This window comes from Salvia hispanica, chromosome 1 (assembly GCF_029641045.1).
Source record: "Salvia hispanica isolate PSC_SH4W2 chromosome 1, Shi_PSC_v1, whole genome shotgun sequence".
Lineage (NCBI taxonomy): Eukaryota > Viridiplantae > Streptophyta > Magnoliopsida > Lamiales > Lamiaceae > Salvia > Salvia hispanica.
In genome coordinates, this window is record NC_142692.1 from 1,000,935 (window position 1) to 1,027,573 (window position 26,639).

Consider the following 26,639-nt stretch of genomic DNA (forward strand, 5'->3'; position numbering starts at 1 on the left):
ATAAAATAGGTGGGATGATATTCACATGGGCAAAGGCAGAGCGCCGAAGTATATGGATAAATGATAACATAGGATTCCATCATCCCAAATTCTAAATTCCATCTCTCTCTCTTCTTTTGTCATAAAATTCAAAAAGTAAGACATTAATTATCTCACCCTCACTAAGGCCGTGTTTGCTTTGTCTTGTGATTATGCATTTAGGTACCACTAATTTAATGTTCACAATGTAATGATGCTGAGATTTTTGACAGTTATTCAAAGTAGAAGTAGTTTGTTTAGTACCACTAATTTAATGTTCATAATGTAATGATGGTGGAATATTGAAAATTATACAGTTACCTCAAATATGATTACCAGTCTATATAGTACATTGAAGTCTTCAAAGTCAAAATTTAGTAATTTACAATCACATTGTTGAGATGATTATTTTTCAGGTGAGTTTGAATTATTGTGTTCCTTTTGCTTTATTTGTGTCATGTCTGTTTCGGATATAGGTTAGATTCAAAATTTAATTTATTTTACTTTGTTCTCTCATTATTTATGTATTTTATTCAAATTTCACTTAAAAGAAATGTAGTACTAGTAGTACTATAGTAGATTTCTTTTTCTTCAATAGTTGATTTCTTCTATAAGAGCATCCACAATGGTGCGGATGTCCCGGCGGACATCTCAAAAACACCTCCTGCCACATCATAAGGACATTCCACTGCATAATTATGGACATCCCGGTGGATGTTTCGCGCGGACATCCATAATAAAAATTCACCAATTCACCAAATTAATCAATTTTTACGGAATTTAATTTTCGACACGAATACGGACGGATAAATTTATTAAAAAAAAAAAGTACATTTCAAAATCAAAAAATTACTAAACAAATTTCATTATAAATATCAATGACGACGACCCCTCCGACGTATATCATCATCACCCCCTCCACTACCCCTAGCCATTTTGAATATACTAAAAATAAAAGAAACGTAGAGAGAGAAACTCGTTTAATAAAACAAGTGGTGCGAATGAAATGAAGTTCAACGAGTTGTATAGAGTTTTTTTTTAAATAAATAAATTAAATTCAGAAATCTGGATATCTGCCGGCGACGTCCGTTGGTTCTCCGCAATGACGGACGTCCCGGGAACGTCGCGGATATCCGATGTCCACTCCTAACGTCCGTGTCCGCCCCTCGATAGCCTAATGGCGGCGGACGTGCGGACGTCGGGGACGGCGGTCCAACGTCCGCCGAGACATTGATTTCTTTTTCTTGAAAGAAAAAAGAATTACAGTGATGCCAAACACAGCCTATAAGAAAGCCTGAGAAGAAAAAGAAAGAAAAAAAACACAGTCGCTTTCACTTCTGTTCCGTCTTCACCTTCCTCATTCCTCTTCACAATCAATTCACCACGATTCTCACTCCCCTTCTCCTCCTCTCCTACTCACACACACACCTCACTCTCTCTCTCCCCCCAAAATGGCCGACGAACCCCAAACCCACCCAATACACCCACCAGAAGAATCAACACCGCCGCCGCCGCCGCCGCCCACAGCTGAGGAAACCGAAACACCCCCTCCACAGCTCCCCGAACCTCCGCTAGCTTCACTCTCACTAGACCTCCACCAAGAGCCCCCTCCCCCCGCCGCCGAAGAATCCCCTCTAACCATCGCCGAAAAAGACTCCCCTCTCCCCCCGCCGCCGCCGGAATCTCCCCCCTCCACCACCGTCACCACCGCCGTCACCGCATCCCAGCCCCTCGCCGCCGCGCTATCAGTCTCCCAGGAAACCGAAGAATCAGCAGAAGCGGAGAAGAAATCCAAACCGCCGCCGCAATCCCTAGGCTCGTTCAAAGAGGAGAGCAACCGAGCCTCAGATCTCGCCCCCTCCGAGCTCAAATCCCTCCACGAATTCAAAGCCCTCGTCCAGGAATCCCTCTCCGCCGCCCAATTCGGCGCCGAGGAGGTCTCAATTTGGGGAATCCCGCTCCTCAAGGACGACCGCAGCGACGTCGTTTTGCTCAAATTCCTCCGCGCCCGCGACTTCAAAGTGAAGGAATCCCTCTCCATGCTGCGAAACACCCTCAAGTGGAGAAAGGATTTCGGCGTGGACGAGCTGCTCAAGGAGGACTTGGGCGACGATCTCGAAAAAGTGGTCTTTATGCACGGATTCGACAGAGAGGGCCACCCCGTTTGCTACAACGTCTATGGAGAGTTCCAGAATAAGGAATTGTATGCGAAAACGTTTGGGGATGAGGAGAAGAGGCGGAGGTTTTTGAGGTGGAGGATTCAGTTCTTGGAGAGGAGTATTAGGAAGCTGGATTTCAATCCGGGGGGGATTAATACCATCTTTCAAGTGAGTGATTTGAGGAACTCGCCCGGCCCGGGGAAGAGGGAGCTTCGGATTGCCACGAAGCAGGCATTGGTCATCCTGCAGGATAACTATCCTGAGTTCGTGACGAAGCAGGTATTCGAAACACGAAATGTGATTGTGTTTGAGGTGTATTAGGATGTTGTGATAGGTTAGGAGGGTGCATTCGTTGATGATCATTTTGGTAACTCATTCAATTATTGTCTATGCGTTGAGCTCGATATATTAGGTTTTGAGCTGCAAAAGTGTGTTCTTGGTGGCGAAGCTCGCGAGAATGTGAGATATGAGCACAAAAATGTGGCTGGAGATTTCATGTTTGAGGTGTATTAGGATGTTGTGATAGGAGAGTTATATTCGATTAGGTTTTCAGCTGCAAAAACGTGTTCTTGGTGTTGTGAAGTTAGAAATGGTATTCAGATCATGTCGTTGATTGTATAAACTTATGTGGGAGTAAGATTTGGAGTTTGGGCGCTACGTTTGGAGAGAAAAAGGGCGATGAGGGTGGAATGTGAGATGTAATGCAAATGCGTTCTTGGTGTGTTGAAGTTAGTAATGCTATTTAGATCATGAATTTGATTGTGTAAACTTGTGTGAGATTAAGGTTTTGATGCTTGTTCGAGGAAGAAGAGTGAAGAGGATCGAGTGTGGAGCTTGATATCTTGAATTTTGACTAGTAAAAGTGCAATCTTGGTTTAGTGAAGTTAGCCCTAATTAGAGAAATGTCGTTGATTGTCTAAACTTATGCAGAGTTATGGTTTCGTCCGCCTTGTTTGCTTTATACAGGCTGTCATGTTTCTGATTGAGAGTGTGTTTTACTACCATAACCGTGTTTCTTGCGTGTAGGTGTTCATCAATGTTCCGTGGTGGTATCTGGCTTTCTACACGATGATGGGTCCGTTCTTGACTCAACGGACTAAAAGCAAATTTGTCTTCACCGGCCCATCAAAGACCCCTGAAACCCTTTTCAAGTGCGTACAGCTTTCTATATCGTTGAAACTTTGTAGCATTCGTTCGTTGTTTTATACCTTTTGATTGCACCACAGGTACATAACACCGGAGCAAGTTCCAACTCAATATGGTGGCCTGAGTGTAGACTTCTGCGAGTGCAACCCCGAGTTCACTGTTGAAGATCCGGCCACGGAGATCACTATCAAACCTGCAACGAAGCAGATCGTTGAGATCCTCGTGAATGAGGTTTGCTATATGACATGTTTAGGCCATTCTCGTTCCCGTTTACTCGATCTGATATTGAAATTATCTGCAGAAATGCACTTTGTGTTGGGAGCTCCGTGTGGTCGGGTGGGAAGTGAGCTACAGTGCAGAGTACGTCCCAAATGATGTACGGGGCTACACGGTGATCGTGCACAAGACCAGGAAGATGCTCCCATCGGATGAGCCTGTCGTGTTGGGCAGCTTCAACGTGACCGAGCTGGGTAAGATATTGCTGACAGTCGACAACCCCACCACGAAGAAAAAGAGGCTCGTCTACCGATTCAAGGTTCTCTGAGTTAACGAGAGAGCGATCGATGTCTTGTTTGTTGTGAATCTTGTTTGATGAAACATGTTTTGGGTTAAGTTAAGCTAAACTTGTGTGTTTTCTAAGTCAATATCTATCTATGGCACCTCCTACGACGATGGTCCGTTGTTATTGGTACGTTTCTTGTTTGGTACGAAATTTTATGTAGTGCTATTATTTTTTTGAGTTAAATGGATAAAGAATAAAACATTAGAAAAAAATAAAATGGAAAGAGTAGTGTTTTCATTTTAATGAATGTTGGTCTAAAATATTTCAAAGAAAATGCTTGTAATAGGAGCATGATTGAAAGCGGATATAATAAATTGTTATAACAGAATTCTAACGACAAACCGCCACCAACTTGTAATAATAATTGAGTCACTGAGTGAGGAAATGTGGGTGTAGTTGAGCTTTCATGAATCACTTGATTATCAACCAACATTGCAACTTCCATTTCTGTCAAACATTATAGCGATGATTGTTATAGTGGACATTTTTTTAAAGGCAGTATTATTGGACTTGGATTTGAGACCTTTGACCTTTATTGATATACTTATGTATATAGAACGAAGGTCGGGCATGAAAAGTTGGATCTTTTGGGGTAGTTGGGCCAATAGATATATCGTGTACGTTTTGCATAAAATGGGTCGATAATTAGTGTAGATTTTTCTTGTCTATGTAGCATGTTTGGTTGTCATGTTACTTGTGACTAGCAGTCATATCTATTCTTATCTTTTGTTCAGTTGTATTTTTATTTAAAACTTTGGCCCACAAAAATGTATCTGGGTCCGTCTCCACAATACTGTAATTATATTGTACTATATCATAATTGTTTATTTCATTTTCACCACTATGATTGATTTCACCCTAGACAAATCTTATTCCGACTTAATCCATATTGTATCTTATTATTGAATTGTCTAATGAATCAAACAACATCATAGAGTTTTTAGACAGACAAAGATGTTTATATGTTTTTGGATAAATAGGGTTTGTGATTAGGAATGGGCCCATAATAAGTATTAGAGCTCTAAGGTGCTTGGGTTGCTGTGGGCCATTCATTTCAATTATTTTTAGGTACTAGCTAATCAAAAAATAAATATTTATAGATGAGAATTACAATATAAAAAATTTGAAAAGATCGTTGATCTGCAATTGGCCTGGAAAAAAAAGAAGAGAAAGTTAATTTTGTAAATAACGATTAACCTAAATTAAAAAAATAAAATGATTAATTTCAGTTTTTTTATGCCCAGTCTCATTATCTTATTTGTGCAATACATGTAGGGACGGATTTAGTATAAAATGAGAAGGGGCAAATGCGCTACCTCAATTTTTTATAATTATGTAGGCATTTAATTATATGACCTTAATATATGTAAATTCACGCTATTTGCCCCCTTACATTTAAGAAAATAGTATAGTACTCCCTCCGTCCCATGTTACTTGCACTTTTACTTTTCGGCACGTCACAAACTCCTTACATTATTTATAGTTTAAGTTAGAATTAATGCATTTAATAAATATGTTAGTTTAAGTTAAGAGGTCCTTTATTAAGTGACGTCTCATTACACTTAAAATTCTAATTTAATTACACAAAAAAATCAATCTCAAATTTACGGCCTAAAATGAAAAGTGCGAGTAGCATGGGACGGAGGGAGTAATAATTTATTTGCCCCTCCCCTAAAAACACACCATCTTATACCTTTACATTTAATAAAATAATATATTTTATTTTATTTTAATATTTATTTATTTACATGTTAATATTTTTGCCTCTTCTGTTATAATTTTCTAGCTCCGTCCCTGAATACATGGTACTAATTAGGCAAAGACAATGCATGAAGGGGACATACGAGTGGAGGAGAATTGTGAGCACAATGTAAGCACGTCGTGCTCAATTCGATCTCTAACACCATGCTTCAACGTGCACGCACCTAACGTGATGGGTTGCGCGGTTGTCCGAAGAAGACATTAGCTATTGCTATTGCATGGAAATGATAGAATCATTGAGATAAGATCCTCAAAAATCAACCATCTTCGTCAACATCGAGAAACAAGAGAAATGAAATGAAAAGGGAGGCCCCAAAGATAACATGTGATCAACCCTACTCACATGCTAACTATTTAACCAAATTAATGGACATTATTGGAAAATATTTTGGGATACATACAATTTTTTGTGATCAGAATTCTGCAGTGTCACATGCATATTCTTCACTCATAAATATTGCGGCTACTCAATTCTAATCTGTCTGTCTTCACATTTTTTAAAGCAATTCTTGAAATCCAAATAGTACTCTATAATTTTATGGGATAAACTTATATCTATCTTTTACATTTTTTAAAATTGTCACAAGACGAAAATTCCATCGAGCTACATGTCTAATTTTATTGACGCAACTTATACATGTGTGAAAATTCAAGACGTAGCTATCTAGATGTATTGAACGATGTTGTTTAAGTAGTCAAACGTTTTATCCACATAATATTTTTTATATAGCACATCATGCATAATTTTTCTCAAATCCAAGATTATGAAAATTTGAGAAAAAAAAATTCAAAATTATGATAAAATCAGTCATTTTTCAAAGTTATGGTACATGATTTACCAACATATATACACTTCCTCTTCTTTTTTGTTATAAGAATCAAAGAAGCTAGATTTATATACAGATGTCTATATTTAATTTTTTGAAAAGAAAACAACAAGAGAAATTTCGACAAGGAAACAATGTAAGCCACTCAAGGACAAGATAGATACAAGACAACCTTGTAGCATAAATTTAGCAAAGTTGACTTAGATTCCCTCTGTATCAAGACATTATAAGCCAGTTCATATATGGTATAAAAATTTCAAGCGGTTTGGATCCCCAACTATAAATAAATAAACTATATTTTTAGATTATCAAAACAAGGTTGAGTGTATACAAGAATGTTTGTTGTGTGTGTAAATAGTAAACATTGCTATGTTCTTTACTTTTTTGGTGGAGAATAAGTAAATCCCAATTTTTTAAGATAGTATACTTTTTAAATGGACTATATTTTATCACCTCACATCTAATTATGTTTGTCAATAATTAAGTCACAATTGTTTGGTAAAACATCATTTTACAATAAAATTCCAAAAAATATTGGGGGTGGGGATTAGTCTAGATTCTATAATGAAAGAAACAAGGGGCTATATATACAAAAACTAATGACTTTAATTGGAAGAGTTTATCTAAATCAATTACTTCTAGAAAAAGTCTTACTTTTAAATTAAAGAATTGGTTGAATAATAAAAGAAATCAAGCTTGAGATATCCAAAAGATGATAAGCTCATGCGAGGGAGAAATGTCTTCCACAATTAGAGGCAAAAACAGCTCAAACTATGATTAAAAAAATTCAAACTTTTTGTCAACTTAATGATGTAGTATCATCCTTCACATAAACAAAACACAAATTATAAAGTAATTAAAAAAATTGCAGATATGATTATCTGTGAGTTAAATAAAAAATAGATTCAAAATTAAGCTGTACAAGGTTAAGTATGCTAGTATTATTCGGCTCCACTATTTTACCATCCTATGGAAATTAAATTTCAAGATGAATTATAAAAATAAAAATATTCATAATTAAGGAATCTTTGGGGGAAAAAGAAGATTGAAATCTAGTTGTGTGCTTGCAGGATTACTGGTGGAATCCAATTTTGTGATTATTTAAACAAAGGGTGGGGCTACAACGTGTGTTGATAAATTGATGATGAAAACACCTTTTTATTTATTTAAGTAGGTGGGAAGAATGATTAGAATCCAACTATATTTTATACTACCAAAGTACTCTACAAGTTAATTAGCAGATGTTTTACAGTAAAATATGGGAATTTATGAGTTGACTGCTGTCAAAATAGAAGTGTGCTTCTGACAAACTGATTAGCAATTTAAAACTGTTAAAATGAAACCAATTTTGTCTGTAAAGTGCCTAACAAAACTGTATTTGAATTTTTAACTGTTCTATTTAGATATTTACAAGAAAAATGTCTACCAATGGCCTCTTTTTGTTACCTTTAATACAATAGTTCCCTTTAGTAATTAAAATGATTAGTTTTTGTATATGTACTAAATAAAATTTGTGGGACGAAAGATATAATATAACTGCATAGTTTAATTTCAGGTGGATCGAGTAGAATAAGTATATTATAGGATTAATCTTCCATTTTCGATTTATTCGCGAAAGCATCTCCTATCTAGTATCCCTTCTGTCCAAATTACTTCAAATTTTATTTCGATAGTGGATCGAGTAGAATAAGTATATTATAGGATTAATCTTCCATTTTCGATTTATTCGCGAAAGCATCTCCTATCTAGTATCCCTTCTGTCCAAATTACTTCAAATTTTATTTCGATAGTGGATCGAGTAGAATAAGTATATTATAGCACTAATATTCAATTTTCGATTTATTCACGAATGCATCTCATATCTAGTACTCCTTCTATCCAAGTTACTTCAAATTTTATTTCAATCGGTCTAAAGTTACTCGAATCATTTTCTTTAATTGCAAAAAAAGAACATCTTATCCCTCTTACAATGTGATATCTTTTACTTTACTTGCTATTATATACTCCCTCCGTCCCACTTTAGCAGTCTCATTGACTTTTCTGCCTCCGTTTTGTAAAATTGATAATAAATAGTTAGAGTGAAGAAATGGTAAAGTAAGAGAAAGAGTAATGTAGATAAGACTCTTCTCTACATTATTCTCTCTCTTACTTTACTATTTCTCAATTTTAACTATTTATTATCATTTTTACAAAACGAGTGTAGAAAAGTCAACGAGACTGCTAAAGTGAGACGGAGGGAGTATTTTTCTCTTTTACATTATTTTATCTACATTCAATTTATAATACAATTTTCTTAAATTCCATGTCCATTTCAAATTACATAAGACAAAGAGAGTATTTGCGATGTACTAAGTTATAACAAAAGAAAATTTGAAAGATGAACCAAAAATAACTTTACATCCCTATTTTAATGTGTAATTAGTATATGGTCCCATATCTAGGGTATATTGGTTGTAGTACACAATAAAAACATCCACTTTTGCAATGAATGAATCACACATGCAAGAATTAGACAGATTGGCATTTTCTACTATGTACTGCAGATATTGAGATATATGGGAAAGAGAATTTTAGAGACATCAACATCCATGAAAAGAAAAAAGGACTGTAAGAAAAGATAGTAACAAAATCTAAGGCAAAGTAACATCAAGAAAATTACCAATAACAAGGTAGTAATAAATGTATGTCCACATTTCCAATCTAGCAAAGAAGCAAACACTAATAAATATTTCTGTTTCACATTCACCATATGTACTTGCATCCCAAATTTTGTTACACCCACAATCCAACAACAAAAAACTTCAATTTATAATACCAACCAACCAACCAACCAACCAACAAATATAGAATCAACAACATTTTCAAGTTTCTTCTTTTTTTAAAACACAAATCAAGTAAAAAAGAATAATGTAACTGAACAAAGGAAAGAAAACCACCCTTTTCCTCTCCTATTTCTTTTGCTGCACATTTCATGTTTCCATTCATTCAGAGGGCTTAGTCTTGAACCTGTAAAGAAGCTTCTTCTTCTTGGATGTTTGGTTGTCAAATGTGAGCACAACTTTGCCAGTCTCACCAATCTTGAAGCTGCACCCGACGACCTGCTCGTCCCCGGGCCCAATCTTCCTCGACTTCTGCACAACCCACGTGTATCCACCCTCAGCCGAGGGCACGAACTCCGCCCCGTAGCAGACTTCCCACCCCACCACCCTCACCTCCCACACCAGTGTGCAAGCCTGCAAACAAAATTCAAGAATCACCATTAGAAAAAGATTCGAGCTTTTCGCTGATTTAGGCTCGGATCACGAAGCCCACCTCGGTGACGGGGAGCTCAACGGTGTGCTTGCCCGCCGGCTTGATGGTTTCCTCTGTTGCAGAATCAGCAGTGGTGAATTCTGCCTCACCATCCTTGCTTAGGCCACCATATTGAACTGGGACATGCTCAGGTGCTATGTATCTAACAACAAGAAAATGAAACTTCAATTATTAAAAAACTTGATATAAATATACATCAAAAAATACCATCAAGAAAGATATAGACTTACTTAAAGAGGGTCTCAGCAGTCTTGGTAGGGCCAGCAAACACAAACTTGCTCTTGGTCCTTTGAGTCAAGAATGGACTGATCAACCTATTGTAAGCCACATACCACCATGGAACATTGATGAACACCTTCAAAAAACAAAATCAATCCATAAATCAAAACCACACAAACCCAATTCAAGAACCAACATACAAACAACAACCCATGTAAAAAAATTGAATCTTGGTGTGTGTATACCTGTTTGGCAACAAACTCAGGGTAGTTATCCTGGAGAAGCTGAAGAGCCTCATTAGTAGCCTGTCTGAAATCCTTCTTGAAGAGAATCAAGCCAGGCAGATTCTTGAGATCAGTGATTTGAACAATGGTGCAAATGCTATCAGGGCTGAAATCAAATTTCCTGATATTCTTCTCCAACAAGAGAATATACCACCTCAAGAATTTCCCCCTCTTCTCAGCATCACCAAAGGTGTTGTTATACAGCTCCTTGTCCTGAAAAGCCCCAAAGGCATTGTAGCAAATGGGGTGGCCCTCTTTGTCAACACCATGCAAGAACACAACTTTCTCAAGCCCTTCAACAATGGCGGACTCCTCCCCCTCCTCCTCCACTAAAGAATCGATCTTGAATTCCTTCCTCCACGCCACCACGCTCTTCAGCATGGTGAACGCCTCCTTCACCTTGAAATCACGAGCCCTCAAGAATTTCAGGAGGATGACGTCGCTCCTCTCGTCGGCGAGGAGTGGGACGCCCCAGATGGAAACCTCCTCCGGCGTGGGAGGCGGCGGCGCTTCTTCCTCCGCCGCGGGCTCCTCGCATGGGGGCGTCACTTCATGGACTATGGTCTCTTTGATCTCTTCCACCGCCTCTGAAGATTCGATTTTTGCTTCTTCCACCGGAGTTTCAGCAGGTGGGGCGTCGCAAGATTCGATCTTTACCTCTTCCGCCTTCTTCTCCGCCGCCGGCTCCTCCGCTGCAGGCGCCTCCGCCGGGGTTTCAGCAGGTGGGGCGTCGCAAGATTCGATCTTTACCTCTTCCACCTTCTTCTCCGCCGCCGGCGCCTCCGTTGCAGGCGTCTCCGCCGGAGTTTCAGCAGGTGGGGCGTCGCAAGATTCGATCTTTACCTCTTCCACCTTCTTCTCTTCGGTTTTTGTCTCTGTTTTTGGCTCTTCTTCCTTCTTCGCCGGCGGAGGAGCGGTGAAGGCGTGGTTGTTGAGGGCTTCTTGAATGAGGAGCTTGAGCTCATCGAGAGCTTTCTTCTCCGGATCGACGAGGTCGTCGACTTTGTTGCTCTCCTCTTTGAAGGAAGCGGATTCGGCAACTTTCTCCTCCGGCGCCGCTTCCTTCTCCTTTTCTCCTTCCTCCGCCGCTTTCTCCGGCTCCGGCTGCGGGGGCACCTCCTTCTCCGCCACCGGCACGTCGGACACCGCCGCCGCCGCCTCCTCGGCCGCCTCGGGAGCCGCCGCCTTCTTGGTTTCCTCCGCCATGTGGAAGCAGCAAGGAGATTTAGAGAGGAAATATGCAAATTTTGGGAAATTGGGAAATTTGATGGAGAGAGAGAGAGAGAGAGGAGAAGAATGGATTGAAATGGGAAATTTTGGTTGAATTTGAAGAGGAGGGAGATTGAGATTGAGTGTGTGTTGAAATGGAACAGTCTGTCAAGGTTTGCTTAGGAATTTGCCAGCTCGTTACCACTCTTGAAATGGGACCCACCTCCACTTTCTATTTCTTGCTTAATCAAATTTAAAATAATTTTGGGTGATTAATTTGATCCTTATTTTTAGTGATATTAAACTTATCAAAAAATATTTTTTTCATGAACTTTTGAATTTTAAATAATTATTTGAATTCTTCCCATCGGAGTGATGAATTGCTAATTAATTAGCAATTCTAAATTGGACTAAATTTTAATCATTAAATTAGAAGATTTAGTGGTTGAAATAATGTCATATGAATTATATTTTTAATTAAAACAATTAATAAATAAAATTAGAGGGTATCCTCTCTCGTTAAAATCATCTTAAAACTTTAAATTTACGTAACCCTCTCGATTTAAATTATTTTTTCGCAAAAAATATATCAAATTAAAGATAATTTTATAAGGATTCCAACGAGATCTCAATTGCATATGTTCCGACGATGTTCGGATGATGAAATTTGATATTTTTTATTTTAGTTTTCGTAAATGTTGATAACCAGATTTTTATCAACAAATACATCAAAAAATCTCAATAAAATCATGTAAAAATCTCAATAAATATGTGTTGATATTTTCTTGTACTAGTGTTGATATACTTATGCAATATTGTTGATATTTGTAATACACTATGTTGATATAAAAAAATATTCACGAAAATTATCATATGATAACATAATGACGATATTATTATTTTGTTGATATTTTGTCTACTATTTATTGAAAATAATTATCAATTTTCAGTCATAAGCATAATAAATGAATGTAACTGAATTTTGTTGCTAGTGAGAAAAATACAACAACTACTTAAATTTATAATATTATACGTCAAATTTAAAGTTTGTAAGATAAAATAATTTTTTGGAATATTTTATAACATTAGACGGCAATAATCCTTATTTTTACAATAATTGCATATTTGAAGAGATGAACTGTGAAGGATTTAAAGTACAACCTGTTATCTCCTTTTTGAAAATGATTCATTATCTCCTTCTGAATTATACAATAATGAGATTTGAGGAATCATATAGTATAGATACAATATCTACATAATTCGTATAGATTTCTTAAAATATTTTAGACCACCCACGTCTTCTGATAAACTGTCACGCATAACATTACTAATATTCCATTTTTTATGAGACATATATTCTTTGTTAATAATATTTCTGTAAGTGTAATAAAAAAGCACTTACTTAATTCTTACTTAATTAAGTAAGTAAGGACTACTCCCTCCGTCCCAGCTAAGATGACACATTGTTTAGCCGACACGGAATTTTAGGAGTTATTGGTTAAAGTGTTTAATTGAAGAGGGAAAAAATGGGTGTAAATATTAAAGTAGAGAGATAAAGAAATATAAATATTTTAATAGGATTGAGAAAAAGTGGTTGAGTGTATTAATTGGAGAGAGAAAATTAACAAAAATAAAATGTGTCATCTTAGTTGGGACAAACTAAAAAGGAAAACGTGTCATCTTAAACGGGACGGAGGGAGTACTATATTTTATATGTTACCTAGTTGGAAATCATGAAATTCTTTGGAACGAATAGTTCAACCATTGAAATTGAATTTTGTCACGATATAAAAAGGGCAAAAAAAAAAACTATGGCGTAATAAGTTTATTCTTACAAGCAATCTATGTATAAAAATTTAAATACTCCCTAGTCCTAGTGAAACTTGCAAATAATTATTCATGGAGTAATATTTTACTAGTATTTATTTGGCTAATTAGATAAGCATGGAAAAAGAAGCTGTCAGTTTCATAAATTATCAATCTTGTTATTTAATAAATCATTGAGATAGAATGACTTTGTGGGAAACTTTGATTTAGAAAAAAGATTACGTAGCAACACGATTATAACAATACAAAAGAATTCAGACAAATTAATAACATCAATACATCACATATAATTGTGTCTAGTAGTAGTAAATTGCGATGATATTTATGAATCAAAATTCTTACCAAAATATATGTAGTTTGGTTAATACTATATGGAGTATAATATATTGTGAAAATCACCATGTATAGTTCCAAAATGGTATATATCCAGCTGTATATTTGTTAGTATACCATATATATTTTGAATATTACGATAGTTCCGTTGTTAAAATTTTATTAGTAGAATTGTTATAAAAAATTTTACATAAAATAAGATTCATGTTCTATAGATCTTTATTTGCACTGTATTTTAACACTTCAACAATCTAGATTAAGAATTGTGAAATTAATAGTATAAAATATACTCATAAATACATTTTGATAATATTTAAAGCACTTTTCAGAGCTCATAAATATTTGTATAACAAACTCACAAATTTTATTTCGTCTATGTAATATTATATTATATTAATAAAATCTCCCCCAAAACTCAAGCCAAATTATAATATAACCAATCAACTTAAAAAACAAAATAGAGAAAATGGGCAACATTGTTTTTTACCATAAAAATGTCGCACACAATTTAATTTATTTTAGAAATATTTATTCTAAGCAACTTGTTATTCGATATGCTGTCGTATGATCCCACCATATATTACTACTATTAAATACTACTATAAAATATCTCGTGCATGTTTCTCTGTAATCATCGTCGCCGGCTCACCAAACAACTATTTATATCCAAATACTAATAATCTCTATTATTGCCTCATTTCCACAGAAAAATGATTCAAAAGGTGAGTACTATTAATTTTACTATTTATATCACTGGCATATTTTATTTGCATCAAAATTTTAAATTAGAAGCGAAATTCCAATTGTTATTTCCTACTAATTAATTGTGTTTCAGTTAATTCTTCCTCCCACTTTTTTTCAATGGAATAATTAATTTAAACTTTATAAAAGTCAAGAGTGGAAATAAATCAACAAATAAAATACTAAAAAAATCTCAACCAGACCGTTATAAATTGTTAAAAAAAATAACGGTAGAATTTCGCCGCAAAGATAACAATATTTCGCCGCAAAGATAACAATATATATTTGAGTTATACAGTAGTAGTATTAAACAAAAACACTATAATTAATAGTACTTAACAAATTTTATTATCAATAACTTGATTATTTTATTAGAAAAGCCATAGTTGATGTGCCCATTGAAAAATAATTAAAATTCTGCCGAATTTAGTAAAGATATATATAGTACCCAAATTTTAGAGACAAGCATATGCTGATGTGCTGCAATTTTGCAAGCAACAGTCAGTGTGATTAAATAAGGTCTTGGAATTTAGTGCAATTAATTACTAATTTAATTTGTATTAGTGTCGTTAAAGACAATCACCGCTTTTAACGTTCTCCTTTTTTGTCACTACTTTATAACGTCACTATTTGTTTTACCTTTTCTTGGAATCTTCAATATGTAACGTTATGAAACACATGAAAATACCCTTAACAATTATGATAATTTAGAATCTTAATTAAAACGTATACATCCTTCAATTTTGATTAATTATCTTATTTAGCTCAAAGTCGTGTTTTTAAAATTTTTGAATATATTATCCCTAATATTCCCATTCCTATTCAGCACAATACTATTTAAATACTCTGTTTTTTTTTGTTTTTTTTTTATCATATCCATTATTGTTTGTTGACTGTTCATAAAAGGAAAAAACGTAGTGAATTTCACATTGATTTCTTAGCGTAGGGTACAAATTAATAAATTGACAGTGTGACAATAAGTTATCACATAAATGAATTTAAACATTAGCTCAAATTTTGCTGTTTTATCACACATTTTTGTCCACGAACATAAGCAAGTGCCAATTTAGGGAATATTTCCAAGCTTTATACTCCATATACCAATTGAATTTGTATCTAAATTTGGACAAAATGTAAGGGGCAACTTAATAGTACAATTATTGAGCTTATATAAATTATTGATGTAATTTAAAAATAGTTTTTTTTTACCGCAATATTCTATAAAATTTAATTTATTATTTTCGAAATTTTGGTTATAAATAGTTGAAAGCGTCGTGTTATTTGTATGTTGATTGTATAAAAAGATGTACGAGTATTTTTGTTTTTATGTAATCCAAAATATTGATTATAACAATTTGTATTATAACCTAATGACTAATGTCTTGCCAAAATTAATGTGAAGTGTGACATATATATATGTGCAGGCGAAACTTAAATGTCATAAATTGACAAATGATAGAGACAAGGAACTGAAATGACGAGGAAATAGCATATGGCATAAATAGAGTGAATACGACCAAATATACATGAAATACAATTTCATAATGATAACATACGATTATTATAATATATTCTTAATGATATTGTTCTCGCATATTTAAATTTGAATTAACAAGAAAGATTACTTGTAAGCACGACAAGCTAAGTCTACAAAAGTTTTATTTTAATAGCTGAAAGGGACATATAATTGAAAAAAACGCATCTTTAATTACATTATTCATACAAACATTTTAGTGTAATTTCATGTTATTATATAAAGTTTGCATAAATAATACTCCATACAAAGTTTTCTTACATTTTGTCATCTATGTTTGGATGACATCAACTATTTGTATAAAAATGAATTGGGAATGAAGCATTTTGCTATAGGTAAATTAAAGTAAATAAAGTGGAAAAAGTTAATAAGTAGAATGTATTTTTGTAACAATTTTATAATAAAGTATGATCAACATGAATTAATAGAAAATAATGTAAAGTCTATTTACCAAAAATAACATAAATAAAAGTATGAATTAAATTCTAAAAATCCCAATTAAAAATTAATAAGAATAAATAAAAGTTAAGAATCCAATTAGGAAGGTATGGGTAGTTAAAATTATCATAAGAAGATGAATATTTAAGCGATAATTAAGGAGGATGTCAATTCCTGTTGTTATCATATTATAGCTATGATTAGACTCTAGCCATCCCCACCAACAACCGCCAAAATTATTTGCTACAATATTTATTAAAGCATACAACGAATCAAATAATAATATGAATTATTTATAAATCAAGTATATTGACCAAAATTTTTAAAGAGTAATCTTAAATATGTAAAATTACAACAATAAGATAGGGCTTGTTTGGGAAGGTAAGCCTGATTATACAAATGCATTATTTTATTGGACTCTCAATGGTTTCGAACCAAATGTAGTTTGGGCTAACAAATGGCCCTTTTGAATTTCAAGCCCTCTAAGCCAAAAGATATAAAGACATATATTTGCCATAAATTGCTACTCTTTATTCTTTCAAATTTCAAGCCCTCATAGATTTTTATATCATAAGAAAACATATAGTAATATCTTGGATCGACAATTTTTGCCAAGACACAATACACACAAGGACTAATGGGCTTCTGTCAAGTCTCATTATTAGGTTTGTGTCTTTATCGAATCGATCTTTAGAAACTTAATAATTTCAGGCTGAGTTCTAGTTGTATAAATCAGGTTTTAATCGTGTATATCAGACTTGTGTGGTTATCGTGTTATGTCAACACTAATTGTATCGTATCGTGTTCGTGTGCGGGTCGTGATTGAGTTTGAAGGTATCAGGTCGGGTTCGTGTTCAGGTTAAAAGTTTCTTTAACTAATCATGTTTGGATTAAACCTTATAATTAATTGGATAATAATTAGATTAATACGATAACAACCCAATTCTCGTGATTTGACTATCCTAATTTTTGCATTGATAAATAGACATGTCAAAAGTGGCCGGAACCCACACATTCACTTGAATTTGAGCTATAAGTTGGGCAATGTTCATTTGGAAATGTATTTTAATATTATTTCATTTTCCATCATATTGCTAAATATTTTCACAGTTTATTTTTCGAAAATTTGGTCTCCGATGACAACATTATGACATTGATATATATTTTGATATTTGGATACTTAATTTAATGAATGATTAGCCTTTTGTAAATTAAATCTCTCATTTTCAGTTTTAATTAATTTATGAAATGATGCGACATTTTTACAAATTAGACTCGACGTGACATGGTTGATTTTAACTGTATATTATCATAATTTAGCACAAAATGCATTCTTTAAATGTTGCGATGGATATGGTGGGGGACCAATGAACCAATCAAACACTAACTTTAACAAACTTTTGAAATTGAGAAAATTATTTGAACTTAATTAATATATTTGATACCAATTGGACAATTTAAATAAATGTCATTTCATTTTCGGGTTAGTTTGTGAATCATTTAATAGAAAAGGTGCCCCTATGTTAGAAATACTATAAATGCACTTAAATCCTTAACCTCTTTAAGATCCAAACAATTACTTGTTACATGCAAAATGATGAAATCTCCTAATTTCCCAACTCAAATCATTTCTCCTATCGAAGATAACGATGTGGAGAAATGGTCAATCGGGCTACCTAAAGCACGCTTTTGGGATGCAATGGACATCACCCAATGGGAAGGCTTTTGGTTCGGGCCGGGCTTATTGAAGCCCGCATTAACGTTCCGGTCGAGTTTCGAAGCCCGAGATGATGATGTCATCCTTGCATCGACCATGAAAACCGGCACCACGTGGCTCAAATCACTTTCCCTCTGCATCCTAAAAAATCATGACGACTGCAAACATGACATGCTGGCTACTGAAAATCCTCATTTCCACGTCCCGACAATCGAGAGCGCTCTTTTCTCTACCAAGCCACTACACGTCGACATCTACGACGCGTCATGTCCCCGCCTTCTCCACACACACCTGCCGTACGCCGTGCTGCCCGACTCGGTCAAAGAGTCGGACTGCAAGGTCGTGTACTTGGCACGGAACCCTAAGGACACCCTGATCTCGATGTGGCATTTCTTCAACTCATTCCTAAGGCCCGACCAGGAACCGTTCCCGCTGGATAAAGCGGTTGACTGTTTCTGCTCGGGCCTACATCAATACGGGCCGTTCTCCGACCACGTGGCAGAGTACTGGCTCGAGAGCCAGAAAAGGCCCGACAAAATCTTGTTCGTGAAGTACGAGGAGATGAAATCCGACCCGAAGGGACAAGTTTCGAGGATCGCCGAGTTCTTAGGGAGGCCATTTGGAGAGGAGGGACAAGTTGATGATGTTTTGTGGAGGTGTAGTTTGGAGAGGCTCAAGAATTTGGAGGTGAATAAGAATGGATCAATTTTATTGAATGTGCCCAATACATCTTTTTTTAGGAAAGGTGAAGTTGGAGATTGGAAGAATTATTTGACTTCGGAAATGGAAGATCGAATTGATCAAACCATTGGGCTTAAGCTTGAGGACTTTGGGCTTATTCTATAATTATTTTCATATGTTTTTGTGTTTGCGTGTGTGTTTGCTACAATTATTTGTATGTGTTTCTTTGTGAAATACTGTCAAAGATTTATAGTCACATTTAGTTATGACACGAGTTTTAAGGAATTAGTGGAGTGTATAATTAATGAAGTGAGAGGTGGAGTGTGTAATAAATGAAGTGAGATGATTGAAGGTGGGTCCTTTTTTACTTTTTGGTTTTTTATTTTTATTTTGATTTATTTTAATATAGATAATTGCATTTTGATGAATAATGAGGTAAAAATTGTATGACCAAATATGAAAAATTCTAAATTTGACTCTAAATATGAGACAGACTTTTATGGCAAAATGTGACTATAAAACTGGGACAGAGGGGGTATTTAACTATGTATGTCTTAATGAATATAAATAATTGTTCCCGGTCTATCCCAAGATAAATTAAATTCCCGATCTATTACATCAAGGAGAAACGTCTTACCAACTGAGTTTAATTGCAAACGTTACACTTTCCTCTTATAAACATATGATTTGGCAAAGTACAAATATGCCAACATTGTAACTGCACTACTCCCAGACAGCAGCCAATAGAAGTAGTCAAGATGCCCTCTATTCAAGTTGCTCGAGAACCAACTGCCCCCGCCGTCGCCGCCGGTCGCCCCGTCGAGTAACGTTATCAGCAAGCTGCTCAAGAAGCTCCCGACGCCGAACACGCTGAGGTACAGGGCGAGGCCGACGCTCTTGAGGTCGGCCGGCACCTCCTTGTAGAAGTACTCTTGAAGCCCGATCACGGTGAACACGTCGGCCAGGCCAAACAGCACGTATTGGGGCGCCAGCCACCACGCGCTCATGGGCACCGTGGCGTCCGGCTCGTCCACCAGCCCGTGAGCCCGGGCGATTAAGAGACGCTGCCTCTCAACAATCGCTGCGGTGACCGTCAGCATGATAGAGAAAAGCATCCCTATACCAATCCTCTGTAGCATCGTGATCCCCGCGGGTTTCTTGGTCCAAGCCCGGGCCAATGGGACAAGGACGCGGTCATAGATCGGCACGAAGATAACGACGCAAATGTGGATGATCGACTGCATAGACGCGGCCGGGATCTCGAAAGTGTCCGTGATAGCTCGGTCCATGGTCGTGCCCTGCTTGGTGAACAGAGTCGCGGCCTGTGCAAACACTACCGCGTAGGCCAGGCACGTGCACCAGATGGGCACGAGCCTGAGGATCGCCTTGGCATCCTCCACGTCGTGGGCGGTGCACACACGCCCTTCCGCCCCCGGCACTACAACAAGCGCCCGGTCGAGGAAATGGCGCTCGCCATCGCTCTCGTCAGCAGGAACAGGATACGATGGCGAGCGCGCAGCTCTCACGAAAACCAACCCTATCCTCACAAACGGATTCCTCTTCTCGGTGCCACTCCCGTACCGGTAGGTAGTGGACCCGAGCAAGAACAGAACCAACGCCACGCACATGAAGGCGCCCGGGATCCCAAACCCGAGCTCCCAGCTCATATTCTCCTGAACGTAGCTCAGAACCAGCTGAGCTACGAACACGCCAGCAGCCGATGAGAAGTACCACCAGTTGAAGAAGGAGCTCTTGGCTAAGCGCTCCTTCTTGTCATCCTCGTCGAACTGGTCCGCCCCGAAGGCCTGCACACACGGCTTGTGGCCGCCTTGCGCCAGCGCGACGAGGTACAACGAGAAGAAGAAGAAGACGACCTCGAGCACCCGAGGCGAACAAGCTGAGCCGTTTGTTACACTTTCACACTTGGAATGAAAGGATGAGCTAAGAGCAGCTGATAGAGTTAAGAAGCCAAGACCCTACCAATCCATCAATCACACAAAATTTTGCAATTGTTAGCACCATTAGCCATTGTTGGATGAATGCTGATCTATTTTCGATTTCTACGGCTGCAAATTTGACAAATCCCTAACCTAATTATCCAATTCTACCCCAATTTAAAAGTGAAATTGATGAACCCTAAGCGAATGTTCATAATTTTGAATTTGAATTAGTGATGATGACTAACCAAGATGTAGACAACAGAGGCAATGATAACGGTGCGATAACGGCCCCAATACGTATCGGCGATGAATCCGCCGAGGAGCGGCAGGAGCAAGGCCGTGCCGCTCCACGCATTGACGTTGGCCGCCGCCGCCGCGGTGGACTGCCCCAGCGGTCCAGTCATATAGCTGATCAAATTGGCACTGATTCCATAATATGCGAATCTCTCCGCAACTTCAACACCTGTATGGAGTAAAATCGAAATGAGAAGTGAATTCAAAATCCGAAAATTGGAGGTGATTAGATTTGAATTTGGATTAGGAATTAGTAGGATTTAATACTGATCATGAAAGAGGCGGATTTCCAGGTGCCGGATTTCGACCTAACGGCGGGGCGGCCGCTGAAGTCGACGGAGCCTGCGACGACGTCGTCTAGCTCTAGCAGCGGCGCTTCCACGTCAGATATGTCACCGCCTGCCATTCTCTCTCTCTACTTTGTGGGTTGTTGGCTGTGTTATTGGTATTAGTTATAAGAAATCATTGTGTCTCATATCATTCACACATGAAAATCATGGATTTCTTCAGTTGATTCAAAAATTTGAAATTTTTAATGGCCATTGACTTAATTTTTTTGATCATGCTACTCTCAATTACTACTAATAAAAAAAATGTATCATAGTACTCGATTTGTGACACTTAATACCCATGCCCACCCTAAACGTGACACTTAATGTTGACGGAAGTAGTATATATTTAATTAAGCAGAGAGAAAAATAATAAAATAAAAGAATTAATATTAGTGAAAGAATTAAGTTCACCCCCACAAAAATACGTTTCTTTTTAAGGAATCGCACGAAGTAGGGAGTAATAGATTTAGCATGTTTGTGGTTATATTGAATTCATTTAAGTCAAAAATGTGGTAGGAAAAGTTGACTCAGATGTGGTAGGAAGAGTTGAATGAATATTTTTGAGCCACTAACACATATTGGTAGGTGATGAATTTGATTAGGTGAAATTTACACGTGAATATATTCAGCTACCTCAACTACTACTTATACATCTGATATTTGTAAAATACTCCCTCGTTTTAGTGATCCAAATGTAATGTCTACTCAAACCACATACATTTCTATTAAAATAAATAAATTTCTAATTCAAATATAATGGCAAAAATGTCATGACAAATATACACTTTAATGCTCTAAATTCGGAAAAACAACCTAGAAAACAAAATCCGAACTACTCCACAAAAACGTATAGCAACCGAAAAACCGAAATTTCCTGAATATAATTATTTTCTATAATTAACATAAACAATTACAAACCTCATAAAGTTTAAATACCATAAGATATAGAGGGAACATCATTTTTGGTCCACGAACTTTGCCAAAGTATCATTTTAAGTCTGTGAACTTTGAAAATATCATTTGAGGTCCATCAACTATGGGATAATATCATTTGAAGTACTCTTTTACTATTTACAAGTTTTTTGGACGAAGATACCCTCAATATTTTTATGGGTATATATTTTTAATAAACTTATGATATACTCATATTTTTTATAAATATCTTTACTATATATTTTTGATGAATTTTCTAAATATAATTTGACCTTCAATATTATCACTTAATATTGTGACATGCAAGAAATAATCCTTATTCAATTTTAAAATTCTTTAATATAAATAATTGAAGAAGCAATTTAACTTGCATGTCACAAAATTAAGTGATAATATTGAAGGTCAAATTATATTTAGAAAAATCGTCAAAAATATATTGTAAAGATATTTATAAAAAATATGAGTATATGATAAGTTTATTAAAAATATATATCCTATAAGGTATTGAGGGTATTTTCGTCCAGAAAAACTTGTAAATAGTAAAAGAGTACTTTAAATGATATTATCTCATAGTTGATGGACCTCAAATGATATTTTCAAAGTTCACGGACCTAAAATGATACTTTGGCAAAGTTCGTGGACCAAAAAAGAAGTTCCCTCTAAGATACATTATAGGTATAATAAATATTAAAAAATAAATTTGATTTTCCAAGTTTTAAATCCAAAAACTGAAATTTGTAAAGAATTAAAATAAATTCCAAAAACTGAACCAAAATTATTTTTCAATTTAGTTCGAATCAGATATTCAGTCTTTTAGCATTTTGTTTACGACTAAATAGAACCCAGCATTCATATGAATATATGATCATAAGAATATGATCAAATGCAAATTCTATATATTGTACAAACTCCAAATTATGATCTGGACCATTAGAAAATATCAACAAATGACAAAATAGTAGCAACAAAAAATGTCAACACAGTATCAACGGTTGACATTGTGTTGATATTGTATTGATATTGTGTTGACATTAAAATCTTGAAATTTTACATTGTGTTGATGTTATGTTGACACTGTATTGAAAAGTTTGGAGTTTGTACAGTATATAAGATTGCATTTTATCACTACCGTATGATCATATCCTTTTCTATATTCATCTAATAATTCCAGTTGTGGTCCTCGAAGCGGAGACAATATTTTCCAAACTCAAAGTTTAGAAGTACTATAAAAAAGTTAAGAACATGAATATTAAATTTGAAATTTGTTAAAATTACCATCCTTTTGATCACTTGGCACAGTTTATGTCCATATAAAACACTTATAAACATATGAATTAATTGTTCAATATTTATCCGGACAACACAAGATGATCCAAAACTAAGTTTTGTGTTTCCTCTTGTAAACATAGTATTTTGCAAAGTAAATATAGGGCACCAATGTAGCCAAAGTAATCCCTACCAACAACCAATAGAAATAATCAAGATGTGCTCGATTCAAGTTGTCGGAAAACCAACCCACACCCGAAGCTTGGCTAGTGATCCACTCGATCGTAGATATCAAAAATCCGCTAACAAAACTACCCACGCCGAAAATACTGAGGTACAAAGCCAACCCTAGACTTTTTAGGTCATTGGGAACTTGATCGTACATGAACTCTTGAAGACCAACCATTGTAAAAGCATCCGCAATCCCCAAAAGCACGTATTGTGGGGCCAACCACCACACGCTCATTGGAACCGTCACCTCTGGCCGGTCCACTAGCCCATGCTCTATAGCGATGGAAATTCGTCGCCTCTCCACAATGGCTGCGACCACCATGAAAATGACGGATAGAATTATCCCCGTGCCAATTCTTTCTAGCGTTGTAATGCCCATTGGCCTCTTGGTGAATGATCTAGCCATTGGGACCAGGACACGGTCGTATAAAGGGATGAAGGTGATGATAGAGAGGCTTGTGAGGCTCTGCAGGGAAGCCGATGGTATTTGAAGGCCAAAGGCAAATGAACGGTCCATTGTGGCCCCTTGCTTCGTGAAGAGAGTGGTCGCTTGTGCAAAGACAATCGCATACCCCAAACATGAGGCCCATATTGGGGCGATGCGAAGAAGTTCCCTAGCCTCTTCTATGTCAGAGGATTCTTCCTTCGACATAGAGGTAGGCATAAATGCTGGTCCGGACTTTGCTGCTGCAGCAAGGGCCGGACCAATTCTTACGAACGGATTCTTCTGACAACTTCTTACGCGAAACCTGTAAGTAGTGGACCCCAGTAGGTAAACAACTAGTGCAAAACACATCATGATGCATGGGATTCCAAAGCCTAGGCCCCAGCTTAGATTGTCTTGAATGTAGCTCAAAACCAATTGAGCTACAAAAATTCCCCCATTCATTGAAAAATACCACCAATTGAAGAATGAGCTCTTTTCTACTAGCTCGGCCTCGTCTTCATCGTCAAACTGGTCGGCTCCAAAGGCTTGCACGCATGGCTTATGGCCGCCCTGCGCAAAGGCTACTAAGTATAGCGAGAAGAAGAAGAAGACGACTTCGAGGAGAGGAGGAGACGAGCCGGATGAATGAAGTGCAGCCGATAAAGACAAGAGCCCAAGACCCTATAATTTGTTACAATTAGTACTATAATCTAGTTATCAAGAAAAAGAATTTAATAATTTTTGGAGTTACAAATAACAAAAAACATTTTTTTAGAAAAGTTTATACACCATCCGTCCCCCATTATTATCCAATTTTGTCAATTTCATCCGTCATCCATTAATTATCTACTTTCACTTTTTACTATAAATGGTAAGTATATCTTACGTTCCAGTATCTCATTTCGCTCACATTTTATTATAACACTATTATATAAAAGTGAAACCTATATTCACTATCTGTTTCAACTCACTTTCTTTTATATTTCATAGAACATACTCCGAAACCAAAGTGGACAATTATTAGGGGACGGAGGGAGTAATTACTAACCAAGATGTAGAGCAAAGAGGCAATGATGATGGTACGGTAACGGCCGAGAAAGGAATCGGCGGCGAAAGCCCCGAGCAGCGGCAGCAGCATGGTGGCTCCGTTCCACGCGTTAACGGCCGCGGCCGCAGCCGCCGTGGATTCGCCCAACGGGCCGGTAAGATAGCTAATCAAATTTGAACTTATTCCATAATAAGCAAATCTCTCCGCCACTTCTACACCTAATTAATTCATGCAAAATAAACATAAATATATTGGTAAATTAATTAGGAGAAAGAAAACAAAAAAAATAAATTCATTTTTAGAATTAAAACAAATACTTACCTATAATGAAGGAAGCGGACTTCCAACAACCGGATTTCGAGCGGTGCGCGGGTCCGCCATCGAAGCCGACGACGTCGTTAGCGGCGTCGTCGAGCAGCGGCATTGAGTCGTCTCCGGTGGCGGAATTTGTGGATATCATGTGAGTTTTCTCTCTTGTTTATGATTTTCAAGATATTTAAGTATCTTGTGGTGTAGAAAGTCGTATATATAATTATTGGAGTCAATAATAATTTTATTTTTATAAGTATTTTAAGTTTTTAACAACTTTGCAATGATGATAATGGTGATTTATAAATTAGGAATGGAGATTCGCAACATATTTGCACTAATTTTTTATTACTATTTCCATGACTTTCATTTTAAGCAAAATATGTGATGATGTGATTGTTTTGAATATAAGAGCATCCTTAACTCCATCCCGGATTTCGGCCGCAAGTCCCCTCCATGTCATCATTCCCCTAAATTTGGGGTTCCAAGTCACAACTCCATTAACTCCGTAGGCCGCAACTCGGGCCACAACTATTATTTTGCACTATTCACAACTCCAACCTATTTTACTCGTAAAATTGAATACGTTGAACAATTAAAATCGGGAAAATTCATTGTTCAGTCGAAAAATAGAAAATTAAAAATTCGAGGAAATTTTTTTACGAATCTTGGAAAAAAAATCATTAAGACCTAGAAAATAAAATTTTCATCCTAGAAAAAATATTGAAATAATTTAGAGGATAGGAATGGAGAAATTGGTGGAAGAATGTTGAAGAAATGGGTATAATAAAATGGCAAAAAAATCAAAAAAAGAAAAAAAATAAATTTGGGGGTTTGCGGCCCATCCCGGTGCGCATAACCCTGAGCCGGGCCGGACCCCGGGAGCGGCCCAGGGACGGAACTGCGGCCCCGGGACCGTCCCAGGCCATGACTCGCCGTCATCTAACGCATGGCCTGGGCCGGGACTCGCGATATGTGGCCCGGCCCCTTCGCGTTAAGGATGCTCTAAGACCAGATTTTGTGGCTTTATTACTACATCAAATTTAAAAGGAATCCTTAGTTTGCAAAAACTTGTATTAGGACTTAAAAAT

The 26,639-nt window shown here is 36.5% G+C and overlaps 4 protein-coding genes and 1 pseudogene across 4 annotated transcripts; 2 read left to right on the forward strand and 3 right to left on the reverse strand.

Annotated features, from left to right (window-relative positions):
- Positions 1 to 1,338: 1,338 nt before the first annotated feature.
- Positions 1,339 to 4,014, forward strand: LOC125222304 (patellin-3-like). The gene is made up of 4 exons (XM_048124832.2): positions 1,339 to 2,456; positions 3,204 to 3,328; positions 3,404 to 3,554; positions 3,625 to 4,014. The coding sequence occupies exons 1-4, from the start codon at positions 1,470 to 1,472 to the stop codon at positions 3,865 to 3,867; spliced, it is 1,506 nt and encodes a 501-aa protein (XP_047980789.2). The 5' UTR covers positions 1,339 to 1,469; the 3' UTR covers positions 3,868 to 4,014.
- A 5,129-nt stretch (positions 4,015 to 9,143) lies between these two features.
- On the reverse strand, positions 9,144 to 11,620 carry LOC125221647 (patellin-3-like). Its single transcript, XM_048123831.2, has 4 exons — positions 10,250 to 11,620; positions 10,016 to 10,140; positions 9,786 to 9,927; positions 9,144 to 9,706 (listed from the first exon to the last, which is right to left on the reverse strand). The coding sequence occupies exons 1-4, from the start codon at positions 11,492 to 11,494 to the stop codon at positions 9,455 to 9,457; spliced, it is 1,764 nt and encodes a 587-aa protein (XP_047979788.2). The 5' UTR covers positions 11,495 to 11,620; the 3' UTR covers positions 9,144 to 9,454.
- A 6,307-nt stretch (positions 11,621 to 17,927) lies between these two features.
- LOC125223924 (cytosolic sulfotransferase 12 pseudogene) lies at positions 17,928 to 19,135 on the forward strand (annotated as a pseudogene).
- A 169-nt stretch (positions 19,136 to 19,304) lies between these two features.
- LOC148933020 (protein NRT1/ PTR FAMILY 5.10-like) lies at positions 19,305 to 21,779 on the reverse strand. Its single transcript, XM_089062330.1, has 3 exons — positions 21,270 to 21,779; positions 20,954 to 21,171; positions 19,305 to 20,744 (listed from the first exon to the last, which is right to left on the reverse strand). Exons 1-3 carry the CDS (start codon positions 21,406 to 21,408, stop codon positions 19,428 to 19,430), a joined length of 1,674 nt encoding a protein of 557 aa, XP_088918456.1. The 5' UTR covers positions 21,409 to 21,779; the 3' UTR covers positions 19,305 to 19,427.
- A 1,787-nt stretch (positions 21,780 to 23,566) lies between these two features.
- On the reverse strand, positions 23,567 to 25,734 carry LOC125221738 (protein NRT1/ PTR FAMILY 5.10-like). The gene is made up of 3 exons (XM_048123960.2): positions 25,561 to 25,734; positions 25,240 to 25,457; positions 23,567 to 24,872 (listed from the first exon to the last, which is right to left on the reverse strand). Exons 1-3 carry the CDS (start codon positions 25,697 to 25,699, stop codon positions 23,646 to 23,648), a joined length of 1,584 nt encoding a protein of 527 aa, XP_047979917.2. The 5' UTR covers positions 25,700 to 25,734; the 3' UTR covers positions 23,567 to 23,645.
- Positions 25,735 to 26,639: the final 905 nt, after the last annotated feature.

Bases quoted from the DNA above. Each gene is read 5' to 3' on its own strand.
- LOC125222304 (XM_048124832.2), top strand. From the start codon at position 1,470: ATGGCCGACGAACCCCAAACCCACCCAATACACCCACCAGAAGAATCA. The intron at 2,457-3,203 runs GTATTCGAAACA...TCTTGCGTGTAG, and splicing joins CTGAGTTCGTGACGAAGCAG to GTGTTCATCAATGTTCCGTG. The intron at 3,329-3,403 runs GTGCGTACAGCT...ATTGCACCACAG, and splicing joins ACCCCTGAAACCCTTTTCAA to GTACATAACACCGGAGCAAG.
- LOC125221647 (XM_048123831.2), bottom strand. From the start codon at position 11,494: ATGGCGGAGGAAACCAAGAAGGCGGCGGCTCCCGAGGCGGCCGAGGAG. The intron at 10,141-10,249 runs GTATACACACAC...TGTTTTTTGAAG, and splicing joins CTGAGTTTGTTGCCAAACAG to GTGTTCATCAATGTTCCATG. The intron at 9,928-10,015 runs GTAAGTCTATAT...TCTTGTTGTTAG, and splicing joins ACTGCTGAGACCCTCTTTAA to ATACATAGCACCTGAGCATG.
- LOC148933020 (XM_089062330.1), bottom strand. From the start codon at position 21,408: ATGGCAGGCGGTGACATATCTGACGTGGAAGCGCCGCTGCTAGAGCTA. The intron at 21,172-21,269 runs GTATTAAATCCT...TACTCCATACAG, and splicing joins ATCCGCCTCTTTCATGATCA to GTGTTGAAGTTGCGGAGAGA. The intron at 20,745-20,953 runs GTTAGTCATCAT...ATGGATTGGTAG, and splicing joins CCTCTGTTGTCTACATCTTG to GGTCTTGGCTTCTTAACTCT.
- LOC125221738 (XM_048123960.2), bottom strand. From the start codon at position 25,699: ATGATATCCACAAATTCCGCCACCGGAGACGACTCAATGCCGCTGCTC. The intron at 25,458-25,560 runs GTAAGTATTTGT...TGAATTAATTAG, and splicing joins GTCCGCTTCCTTCATTATAG to GTGTAGAAGTGGCGGAGAGA. The intron at 24,873-25,239 runs GTTAGTAATTAC...AACAAATTATAG, and splicing joins CCTCTTTGCTCTACATCTTG to GGTCTTGGGCTCTTGTCTTT.